The sequence below is a fragment of the Parasteatoda tepidariorum genome, chromosome 8, assembly GCF_043381705.1.
Source record: "Parasteatoda tepidariorum isolate YZ-2023 chromosome 8, CAS_Ptep_4.0, whole genome shotgun sequence".
NCBI lineage: Eukaryota > Metazoa > Arthropoda > Arachnida > Araneae > Theridiidae > Parasteatoda > Parasteatoda tepidariorum.
Window position 1 is genome coordinate 88,542,898 of NC_092211.1, and position 13,370 is coordinate 88,556,267.

The window sequence follows — 13,370 nt, forward strand, 5'->3', positions numbered from 1 at the left end:
CAATACAAACATATTTGTCACATTTAATCTATTTAAAAAGCATTTTGTTTATATGATTGTACATACATGTAATTGAGGTGCGTTCTCTCTTTCTATAGATATTCCTTTGTAAAACGAAACCTAAAGTGATGCTCCAGCTAGAATGCAATCGCTTATTTCTCTTTGGAAATCTTTTGCTCGTAATAATTTCATTGTTTGCTCCAAAAATAATGGCTTTAAAAATTAGTGAGTGCTTATTGTTTCTTACTCTCTTTAAAAAGCATTTTGTCTGTCATTCTGTTCAATGTTTTTTTGGGGTTGTTGCATGCAGGACACTTTTTTTGTCTTAAGTCCACTTTACGTGATTTTAACTTTTCGTATTTTTGTATTATTTTTCACATGAAAAAACTGTAAATCATTTCAGGAACTTTCAGGATATTTTACGTTAATTCAAAATTTCAGGGGGACTGAATTCGTTTAGGAACAGTTTCATTCGTGTTTAGGTAAACTTCATAATACTTAGTCGTTTTTTTAATATTTATGACAGACATTATTTAAAAGTAATCGAATTAATATTATTTCATAATTGTAATTACAATTGTTTCAGGTTTATTTTCTCCATATAACATAAAAACAGAATAGTTTTCCCATTGTTGTCTGTGCAATTTTACTGGCCGAAAAATCACATGGTGGGATTCAGCTCTCCTACATTGAATTTAATATTGTTTTGGTTGTCATCAGCCTACAATTAATAAAAATCATAAAAGCATTATTTTTCTATAAATTTTTTAATCCCTTATTTAAAGGTAAAAGTACCTCTACTGCTAATATTGCATTTTTGATTTTTATTGTTTTCTAGATTAAGAGCATAAAACCAAGAGAATTGTTTTTTTTTTTTTATTACAACTTAATTCTACACTACATTTTAAGATTCAGTTATTTAAATCAGTGTCTAATCTTATTAACCGTTTTAGAATTGTAATTTGTGCAAATAACCTTAATATACTATTATAAATTTCAGTTAAAGAGATTCGTTAAATGATTTCGAGCTAAACGATCAGCTTTGTGCACAATGTGATGTTTGCAAAAACTGTACTCAATATATCCGTAAGTTCGTTAAGCAAAAATACTAAATTACGGTTGTGAACTCACCAAATTTATTATAACAATATATTTTTAATTTAAACTTTCTCTTAAAACATGATTACTTAGAATAAATACTTATATTAACTAATAAATCCTAATAGAATGTGGTAAATATTTGAACAAAAGCGTAAGCAAACAGAATTCTTTTTAGAACATATATTTTAAGGGAATAATTTCAACTTTCGTAAGAAAAGCAGCCAAGAAACTACAATTATTGCGAAACATTCATCCATGTCAGTGAGAGGTGGGTTTAGTCCCCTAGTGTAGCATAAATTTTACGATTGTTAATAAACATAAATTTTACGTTATAATAGTACTGGCTCAAAAAATTGAAACCCTAACTTTTATCAGTTAAAAACGATGCATTGCAGTACTTAAATTTTACATAAACCTACCTGGAAAAACTTTTCTTGATTTTAGAATAGAACTCTTTAAGAGTTCGTCATAGTTTGAGAAATGCTTCAAAAGATATGCTTTACATTTAATAAAATTATTAATTTAGTATTTCTTTAAATAATTTAGCATTCGTAATTATTGAAAAAGTGGTAATGTGCTACACCTGACCGGTAATAAAGTTTCCAAATTTTGCCCTATACAGGGCATTTCGGAGAGTAACAATCCCTTAGAGTGGACAAGGTAAGTTTAAAAAAATAGAAAATTACCGTCAATGAAAAGTGCTGGCAGAGACAGAAGATCTGAAAGAACGAAATTGAGGAATAAACTGGAAAAGTTTATCGTGTGTATGAAATAGGTGTAATAGATACTTTGCCACCTCTAAAATGTAATAGTACTTGTTGTGAGATGCAGTACGAAATTTTAACTACATCCCGCAGATTGTAAGACACGGTTCCCAGTAGATCACCGAAGTCAAGCATCACTAGCTGCTGTCAGTGAATGGGCGTGTGACCACTTTGATCAGCATGCGAAAGGACTGGGGGTGCGTGGTATTGGTCTTTGTTCTGTCAAAAAGTGCTCCAAGCTCAGGTTGTCGGGCTACCAAAGCGGGGTTGCCATTCCTTCTGCAGAAGACAATAATGAGAATCGCTGTAGCTTTGAGAGTGCCTTACAGAAAAAGATCAAAACCCGATACATCAGGTGAGCATGGAGGCCATCCAACAGCATAAACGAATTTATTTACTGTCGAGGGAAAGAAATCTCACCCGTTATCTTATCTAGAAATGTGAGGAAAAAATACCATGACTTTTCAATCGATAAAAATGAATACAGAATTGAATCTTGAGAAGAAAATATATATTTTACTATCTGGAAACGAAATGGTTTAACTTATTCCATTTACAGGTACGGGGTTCCCTGCGGGAGGTTTGCTCGTGATGTTAAGGAAACAGCGGAAAAAATGTTTCATGCAAAATTCTGTTCCATTGGTATTTTAAAATTTAGAGGAAAGTGAGCTCAAGAAAACCTAAAGTAAACCATGAAGCTTCAAATACTGAAAAAACATTTTATAAATGTTAAACTGTAAACAAATGACTGCAGGAGGAATTCTCCATAGCGTTGTTATCTTTCCATCCTTTGCTTGCATTATAAGGCTTTGGGGAAAAAAATTAAGCATTTGAAACTAATTTACTCTAGATTTATCTGAACCTACTTTTTCTTTTTAAATGAATGAGTGATGGACAATTTGCCATGAAGGGTTCCTCCGCTGTATAGCATGCTCTTAATAGCATTACAGTAGTGTGATGCACAGCATCACCGAACTGTTTTACAATGGTACTTTTAGTTAGACATTTGTTACACAAACGGGGTACGTACCCCCTCAATACATTTTCAAAGACTTCAGAATTTTTTAAAAATTTACTTCTTTTTAAAACCCCCAAAAAACTATTTTTATTTTATTATNGCATCTTAATAATTTATGATTTTTTAAATTTTAAAATTATTTAATGATTTTAGCATTAGTTTATAAAAGTGATTGCCAGTTTATTTAGTTTTATTTAGGCTCAAAATAATTTTTTAAGTTGCAATTATTTTCTATTAGCATAGTGTAATAATTTTAAACATACTGCTTATTGTTTGTAACTGTCGAAAATTCTTAGTATCGTTTTAACTTATTTTTTGTCTCATAGCATTAAACAGTTTCTAGTTTGTTTGGAAGTCTGAATTTATATTCCATTTTGCTCCAAGTATAAATTTCTTGGTATAGTTTAATAGAATATGAATGTTTATTGTTCTTATAACTTTTAACAAATAAGATCTATTTTATATGAACTATTATTTATGAATTTTAAATGCAGCGTACGAATTTTATGTATGTTTTAATAGAATGTGCCCTAAATTATTTTATTTAATTATCAAATAAATTTTTAAAACCTAGCACTGAACTTGGAGAAAAAGATTGCACTAAATTTATAAAAATATTTTTCAGAAAAAGTGGTACATTATTACACATAGTAAAAATGCTATTCTTTTAGACTTTAAAGGAATCTCATATCCAGGAAATAAATACTGTTGATAAATTATTAATAAAGTACATCATGACGAATCTGATTTTCTCATCATCTTCCGAGTAATAGCTAAAACCGAACTAAATCAGTAAAAACTTTTTAGGTATCTGTGGGTAAAGATATCAGATCACTCATTACAAACCTAAACTAATTTTATTTATACAAACTCTTTCATTGAAAATAAATTTTGTGGCATTTAGGCTAGTGTAAGATGCTGAACTATTTTTCAATCACGTCTATATGTTCTCAAAATTAAAGTAATAATACTAATAACAACAATATATTTACTAATATTATTATTAACAGAACATAATATTTACTTAAAAGTAAATATTAAAAAAAAGTCTAGGAACAAAAAGTGCAAAAAAATCAATACACCGAAATTTGTTATAATTATTGTTTGAAAATACACTTGGATACCAAGAAAAATCGAATTTTTATATTATCATCTTTGGAAATCTAATTGCACATCATTCTTAAACTTTTTAATTTCATAACAGTCGTTGAACAGTCTACCCAATTTTGGATTTACGACTGCTGATGTTCAACTCCGTAGCCTTGTTTTTTAATTTTAAGAAAAATAAAACATCAAAACTCTATCTGGTCAGATTTTCGCAATGTGCACTGAATACATTACATAATTTGCCTTGTTTCACGAAAGTTTTCAATTATTGCCTATTTAATAGTTATTAACTCCTCTATTAAATACAAAACATTTCTCTGAAAGTTAAAGACATTTACAAATTTTTTCCGTGTATTTCTTCTAGAGTTTTAGTTTCAATGAATTTATTCTAAAAGAATATAAGTATAAAAAAACCTCATGCTTCCTCCATTTCTATCCAGCTGCTATACGTGAAAATCTTCTTAAGCTCTTTCTAGGCAAATTTTCAAGGAAGGCAAATTTTCTATCAATACTTAATCCTGGAGTGCCCTTGTCTTTTGGATTGGGTTCGAAGTTACAAGGCTATGTCGTTGAACATTGGTAGCCGTAAGCTGGAAATTGGCTTTGCTGTTAAACGATGATTATAAAATAATGCAAAATAAAATCAGACACTAGGACCTAAATACTGTAAATACGACTTGATTATATTAATTTGTTTCTTATGTGTTGAATTTTAATTTTGCAGTCGTCCTTTTCGGTCCTTGTAATAAGCCTGTGTCCAGTTTCCTGCATGTAGTGCGACGCTCCATTCGAAATAATATATTTCTTCAGTCAGAGGCGGAAGACTTTCTGTTCAAGAGAAAAATCAGTCAGCATGTCAGACACGATCTCAGTGATGGTATGCTTCTATTATCTCTCTTTCATAATAATTTGTCTGAAGCTTTCAAACTTTCAGGCAATGTGACCTTTTTTTTAAAAAAAATGAAAATCTTTAGTTACCTAATCAATCCCAAAACGATGGGACAAATTGCTTATAAGTAATTGGGTACTAATACTTCAAGAAGAAAAAGATCTCAATACCCACACCTAAGCCTCTTATACTATCAGAGTTGACCTATCAAGCAATATTGGAGCAAACAAGTTCGCAAGTTAACGTTATGTTAGTATTGTGCTTATGTTAGCTCTTTGCTCCAAAAATAAATGATAAGTCGGCTTGTCTAATTCAGGGGCTCTACCCACACCATTGACCTATGACATCAGTGCAAGCTGATTGTTTATAAGCAAAATGGCGTGTTAAAGTTGAGCTAAATTCCTCCATATCAGTTAGAATGTCAATTAACGTAAAGTTAATTAAATACAGCTCCGTATCTCACACGGAATATGTTGAAATATAATTTGTTCTCGTCCACTTCATTTACTTGACTTATATTTATTATTTTTTTACGTATTTTATTTTTATCGTGATATATTTGTGTTTGTGTATCTGGCAACTTCGATGCATAATTAGTTTGTTTGTGTTCCACATGGATTCGTAGCGTGTCTTTGTGTTAAGTAAGAAATATATAGTGAAAGATTCTACTTGAAAGAATATAAACTGGGTCACCAAAGAGAATTGATACTTGAAGGTCTTGGCTTACTCGAAACAGAATGGAAGGAACAGTTACTAACGTAAACAAAAACCACGTTTCAACAACTAATCATGAGCGAGATACGCACTCTACGTCACTTGCAAGTATCCCATCATGATTTTGTGTATAAAAATCAGTTTTGTACTTGTTTCAAAAATGAAATTGCTAACTATGCAAGTGAAGTATTGTTTCGTATATATTTTCTTCTCGAGCTAAAATTGAGGATGAAACTAATAATTCAAATGTTATAAAAGTACAGTTTTGTACTATTCATCGATACAGGAAAATGAAGTATTGTTTTTTAAGAAATTTTTACGCAACACCAAATAAAATAAAAATTAAGTCGATGGAATTAATTTTTTTGAAGTTGTAAGGATAACAGGAGTATAAAAATAAAGGTTAAAAATCACAAGTTTTTATACGTAAAACACGCATTACTTCTAAAGTATTACTAATATCATGAAAAGAGAACATAAGTGGAAAAAGTGCTTCAAGTATTTAGATAGAGATGTCAAAGGTAATAACAAGTGTAGATCCTTAAACCTTTAGAACTCTGTTAACTTCTGAATTGTTAATTCTATCAACTTGATTTTGACTATCAGCTTATAAAATATTTAAAAAACCATATCTTAGATACCGAGATAGCAATGTCAGATGCGCAAAGAAGTATTAGTACATAACTTTAACTTTCACTCAATAAAACCTACATAACTTTTATACTATTAGTCTTATTGGGTTAGAATTGGATTCATTCGATTTAGCATAATTACGCGCTTCACTTGTGTTCATATCAATATTTAGGAACATCTCACATTTACCTTTTTACCACAGTATAGATAGTACATGAAGTGCCGAAATATTTTAAAATCACTCTTAGTGCATGAAATTTTTATGATGTACTAAAATTAACAAATGATCTGAAATTGAACATGATCTTATCACGAAGTGCAGATTTGTAACATTGATTAACACTGTGAAACTGTAAGGGTCTCCGAATTTCATGTTTTGTAAATAAGAAAGCTGTGTTAAGAAACACTTTATTTTAGGTTAGCACCAAATGGAACTTTCATATGCAATTTAAGGGGTATAATTTAAATCTAAGCACTTAAAATGCAATAAGTTTACATTAAACTCTAGTTCATTTAAACCACACGAGAATTGTTTTCACCTCCGGAAAGACCACTGTTGGCGCGTTTTGAATATCGGCAATAGTTTGTTTGTAATCAAGAATCAGCTGGTGTGACGTTTGTTGCTGTTTTCTGCGCTAAAACAGTTCACCATTCACCTCAATAGTTCTAGTTCACCATTAAAATATGTGTGCGTGTTTACCGTTGCGTTTGTGAAAATAATTATGATTTAGTTTAAATGATTAGTTTATCTAATTTTGAAACGTATAATTTCTATACGCTTCCTTTCACTTAAGCCCAAATCAAATTCGGTTTAAAATTCTCTGTGTTTTACACGCATGTTTGATTTATAAACTCCTTTTTTTTTCAAGAAATATAGTGTATGCATGAATTCTAAGATAGGATTCTTACTTTTTTGTTTTACGTTACAGTTTGTCCTGCTATGCAAAACTATCAGACTCAAAAATTTGAGATTACGACGGTGTGTAGAAAAGCATGCAAAGAGTTCGAGAGAATTACAAAGTTTTAGACTCGACTATTATTAGTTCAAGGATCATTAACTGTTATACTTCATAAAAATAAACCATGTTGTCCGATTCACTTCCTGCTTAAATGCAATCACAGAGTTACAGTTTGACTTGCTGAAAAAGCTATTTTCAAATATAAACTTAGTTTTGTTCGAACTTTGTTGTAATTTTAATTTTTTTATTTCTTTTTGTTTTAAATAATGATACTTTATTTATTAATGTCGAAGCATTTCTTTCTTTCATGATTGATTTATGTCAAAAGTTATAAAATATGAATAAATAAAATTAAATAAATAATAGTAAGAGATTAGGTGTGGCCAAATATAAATCACAATATATAAATCTAATATAAATTTATACCGAATAAATTTATACATAATATTTATGCCGAAATTTCTTTCAAAATACCTAAGTCTCGAAAGAGATAAAAATCGTATCCAATTTGAATTGTTATTTAACATAAGGTCATCCTTTAAGCTCGTTAACAAGTAAAAAATTACTTTTTATTTCTTATTTCTTACTGTGCTACACATTTTATGGATAAGTCTTACGGTTTATTACGATAAGTTTTACGGATATATTATTTCTCAAATCCAAGTAAGCGTAATTTTTTAAGACAATATGTTCTACATAATATTATAATAATTAGGTATTTCATAAACAATATGATTTTGTTTTTGAAAAGAAATTCTTTTAAGTGAAAAAACAAACATAAATGAGCCGCAACCGTCTTGATGCACTGAGCGAGAAGGGGGTGGAATAATATCTGATCTAATAATTAATTACAGCGTGTCACTGGATATCTCACGAGACACTGGCAGTGGTTGCAGTTCCAAGTGAAGAAATTTCATGGGACAAAGTGAATAATTCAGCTTCGAGCTACCTCTTGCCTTACTCCGAAATCTCTACCCTCGAGTGCAGAGTATGTTCTTCAAGTCAGCAGGCGACGAGACATCTGGCAATGAAGGAGATAGCGGTATTCGAGTACTTGAAGAAAGAATACTTGCACGATGTCATCATATTGCATGAAGATGACGACAACGGTGAGTTTATCTACATTCCATCTAATCACAGACTGTTATCAAAAGTAACGTTTAGTCTGTTTCAGACGAGCCGTTACTTTTGAGAACAGTTTGTCTCGCAACGTCATGCTTGTTTTTTCTTTTCTACATATTTTAAACTCTAGATAACTCTTTAGGTAATTCAAGATTGGATGAAGAGTAATAAAGTATAAAACATCGTAAGGATTAAGACTGACATAACAGCCGGGAATGTAATCATGCACTGCCTGGTTCTTTCCTACTATGGACTGGCTGCTCGTGTGCATTTGCTCTGATACTTTTAAATGGCTAAACTGTCTTAATTTTATCTTAATTTCAAGTTTATTTGTTGGTATAATTATAATATTATGAAAAAATGTATTCAAATAGATTTAGATTCAGCTGTTTTATCGTAAGTTTATTGATTTGTTGACCAACTTGTTTGAATCTTGGAACGTAAAATCTTGATCATTACGTTGAAAATTATTAAAATATTTGGTTTGTTTCTTGTTTGTTTACTTCATGTTTCGTACCTCAACTTTGAAAAGAAGGACTTGTCTACTTCTTTTCTGCTCAGAAAAAGTTATTGCCTAGCATTTTTTTTTATTTCATTCTGATTTGTAAAATACAATTGAATAATTAGTATAATCATGGGACCTTGTAGTCCCATGTTAAACAAGAAAAATAATGCTTGAAAAAGGAAGAAAAGACTAAAATGTGACTTGTATTTCTAAAGAGTTGGGATAACGCTTGTTGCTCACATCTTCTTTAATATTATTTTAATTCAAATATTTGCATTATCCATTCACTATGACGTTATGTTTGCATCTTTCTATTCTAGAAGGTTTCCTGTTGTCGCATTTGTTGAGCACACACAGTGTCCGGGTTTCTCACCTGCAGGCGAATGGATTTTTGAGGAAAATGAAACAATTCTTTAATTCTTGGAATCTTGCCGATTTGACGGACGAAGGAAGACTTCTAATTTCTCTAGGAGTTGGCAACACGACTGATCAACTTCTAAAAAGAGTGAGTTGCATTCTAATTTACACAAATTTTACATTTACTTTATGAAGCTATCATTTATATTTAAAGTGTTATTTATTCATTAAAAAAATGTAACATTTCAAGTTTTCTTCTTTCACGAAAAAAAGAAGAAAAAATAGAAAGTGGATTTTGAGAAAAAAAAGAGAAAAGAAACAAAAACAATTCTTGAATTTTAGATCAATAGCACGTATGGGGTATGTTCTTCTACAATAATTCTGTAATTCTTCAATTTTATTCTGTACATATCAGCAACAAAAATTTTTTTGTTTCTTTCGTCAGTGAATAAAAAGAATTAATTTAAGCAATTTATGGCCCATCTAACATAAAGGCTTAAGTTGAGTTACTTGCGATTAACTTGAAATGACTGCTTTTTAAACTTCTAAGATAATATATCATTTTCAGCCAAGAAAGCCAGGAAGCTTTCAAGATTTGGCGAATTTCTATTTTATTTTTTTTTCTCGAGCAAATGTCAATAAACTACACTGCTGTCTATTAGATATAAATAAGTGTAGCTAAAGAAGTACACAAAAAAATTTTAGACTATTTTGAGGACTTTATATTTGAAATTTTTTTTTATCCGAATTGTCATGTTTCGTGAGAATCACCCCTATATTATAGATACTCGAGTTATGGCTCGAGAGGTGCGTACGAATCAAAATAATTCCATGCGGACAAGGTCATGGGCAAGAGTTTGTACCAAAAACATATTCTATTCAAATATATTAGATAAATTTACTAAGATCATTAGACAAATTACTAAGATCTAAAAACTTGCTTACATAAAAAGTTCACAACAATACATTTTATGCCCAAACATTATTTAAAAGAACCTTTTAAGCCTTGGACTATTACCAGATATTATTTTGACACTGATACAATAGGGTGTAATACAATAAGGAACAAGTACAGTAGTGTAAGGTATAATAATTACACACTGTTTAGTTTTGCCAAGCCCAGTAAAAAAACTTTTTTTTGAAATCTTGTTTCATTTTACAGAGAATGATATTTGAGTACTCTTTTCCTTAGTTATGTTTTCAAATGTTTGTACTACAGGATTTTATTTTCCACTAGACTTAATTGGCAAAAAATTCTCAATAACTGAAAAATTTTTTAAAAAAAAGCATACAGTACTGACTTTCTAAATCTGAAATGGGCAATAACGCTGCACATAGTGCCTTTTATTACAGGTATCAACTGCATTTAATGAATGCAAATGATCCAGAATTTTTTTAACATGACCAGCACAATCTTATGCACCATAAAGTTGACTTTTGTCCCAATTTATGGTTTTGTTTTTCAACTAATATTTATAACTTATGTCTCTTTGCTCAATTTTAAAATGTTAAACAAATTTTCTATCAGCTCGTACGAAGCAGCATGCATAACATTAGAACAAAACTGCTTGTGTCTGACTGCCCTCAAAAATGGCAGGAGATCTTGTTCGAAGTGAAAGCGTATGAGATTGATTTGGTGGTCATCAGCCCTCAAGTCGATGTACACCTCAAAGATTGCCCTCTTGCACTTGAAGTAAGTCTCTCGCAAACACTTTGTTTCTTAATTTTAAATATAGCTGTTTGATGCAAATTATTTGACTTGCGCAGTAAGTTGAGAATCTTTTTTAACTTCGAAACTACCCAAGTTGATTGGTTTGATGTACCTGCAAAAAATCTTGACACTATTTATAAAACTGTAAGAGTAATGAATTTATTTATTTTACACCACAATTAAAAGAAATTACGTCTTAAAAATGATCTAAACTTATATTTATTTACCTAAAACTTAAATTTTTTCTTTTTAAAATGCGATTTATGGGAAAGTACTCCCCCGTTTCAGTTCAAATTTTGTAACTCGTTAAATAAAATTACATTTTTTAAAATGATGTGAAACTTTATATGACTTACAGTTCGAAATTTTTTCAACTTTTATTAATTAAAATAATAATTAATTATTAAAATGTAATTTTTGAATTGAATTATCTTTGACAATTTTTTTAATTGTGCGTGAAAATTTTTCAATGAGCCAAAAAAATTCCCGAGATACGGCGAAATATGCAAAAAGTAAAATTAAACATTAAGGGATCCAAACCTTGGATCGCTCTCCAGACTAAACTATTAGGACCCTATTTCCTAAATTGCGGCTACCCCTCCCCCCCCCACTTTGAAGTTCAAGAGTACAAATCTGTTGAGAGGAAGATACGTTTTTGCGTCTGATTTCTTAACTTAACACGTCGTCTGCACTAATCAATTACCCTATTTGATGTCATCCCCTCGAACCAATAAGATTGAATTCTAGCATGCGAAATTCCGATCAATAGATTAAACGTTATTCAGGGTGTTTCGTCCTTTTTGTAACATTTCTGTTACATAATATAAATGTTTTTTTCGTTCATCCTTATTATTTATCAAATGTCAGTTACTCACAGGTCTAGTTTATGGGCCATTGAACTTCTAGTTTGCTAGTTTTTTTTTAATAATTCTACCTGAATATTCAGGTACTGCTGAACACTCACCCCGGTTGCTTGCCGGCATTGGCTGATCAGAGTCACATAGAAAAATCCAATACCTGATCTGCAACACTAGTACCATACAAAGGACGTTATGGACTTCCTTCAAAAGCCTAAATGATAAGATCTATAAATGTCGAAAGAGAAAGTACTTCAGGAACTCTCCATACCTGCATGAGAAGCAAATGCTTAATAGGATTGTCGATCTAAGAGGGAAGTCAAAAGTTGAATTGAATGATAATCCATGTTAAATGTAATACTCTGAAGAACAGCAGCCCTTTTCTTTGGAAATAGATCAGCCATTTTATTTCCATACATTCTACTGTACGAGGGGGTCCTTTATAAAGAAATTATATGCAATATGCCTTTAACATCATCTCTGCTCTGATTAACTTACGTTTGTACACTTGGTAATTTAAGATGGCTAGTAGTGCAGGAATTGAATCTTGGAGAAATTCTACTTTCCCTAAAGAATTTCCGAACAGTGACCCAGGAGAAACCCAGGATTCGCTTCCTGACCCCGAAGAGTCAGGCAACCAATATAGACGTGAAATAATCTTCAGCAAGAAAATGTCATTCAATGGTTTCAAGAGAAATGATTTTTAAATGTTCTAGACTCATGCCTTGCATGCTCAACCCCATCTCTATATCTAGCCTCCAATCTCAAAAAATATAATCAGCTGGATTTATCAGAAATAACGAGTTATTTTTTTCTACAATTTGCAATATTTTTGTCATTTTTCTGACTTCTTAAACTCTTTGAATTATATTTTTATAGTGTCAGAAAGTCTTGACCAGAAAAATAAAAATGGGACAAATGGTCACCATCCCAATAGTAAATCATTTAAATACATTGAATAACCTGTTTCTATCAATGTCTGATACAGCAGCAATATATCGCTCCACCCTGTTCTACTGGAACTGTTGTTGTGTCTATCTACGCAGAAAATTATGAAGAGAACAGGGTTTATTCCCCCCAAAAGTATAAACACGATTTATGAGCCAAAGTTAGGAATAAATCTTGTGAAATAAACCATATGTATGCTAATATCTGGAATTATATGACAATGACTGTTAATTTTCTTTCCTTGTTTTTTTTTTTTTTACTGTGTTTTAATTTTGATGCCAATTTCGAAAAATTTATGGTGTATAAACAGGTCTTACCAACGGGATCCCATGGCCACAAACATGAAGAAGCATGTTCTCCACTTTCAGCAAGGCAAAGAATGCTTGGACAAACCATTCTCATGGATATTGATGTATGTAATATAGTGCGCATTCTAATTTAATTGGATAATCTTCATTTAGGAGCAAAAAAAGAATTAAACTATTTAAAAACACTATTTTTGTCTGGATTAAATTCTAGTGTCGATCTTTAAAACTCATTTACTAAAAATTCTTGTGTATGGTTTTCGATTTTCGAAAACATTTCCTCCATATATACATATATAGCGCAACAAAGACAATAGAGAAAACACGAAAAATAATAAAGATTAATGAAAGGTAAATAAATTATTAAAATAATATATATA

The 13,370-nt window shown here is 30.7% G+C and overlaps 1 protein-coding gene across 1 annotated transcript in view; it reads left to right on the forward strand.

Annotated features, from left to right (window-relative positions):
* LOC122271957 (glutamate receptor ionotropic, delta-1-like) overlaps positions 1-13,370 on the forward strand; it is a 46,278-nt gene that overhangs the window by 1,088 nt on the left and 31,820 nt on the right. The window contains exons 2-7 of the mRNA XM_071183971.1: positions 99-225; positions 4,715-4,867; positions 8,040-8,294; positions 9,133-9,317; positions 10,698-10,862; positions 12,996-13,097. Of these exons, the coding sequence (XP_071040072.1) occupies positions 99-225; positions 4,715-4,867; positions 8,040-8,294; positions 9,133-9,317; positions 10,698-10,862; positions 12,996-13,097 (987 nt within the window). The remainder of the gene's footprint in view (positions 1-98; positions 226-4,714; positions 4,868-8,039; positions 8,295-9,132; positions 9,318-10,697; positions 10,863-12,995; positions 13,098-13,370) is intronic.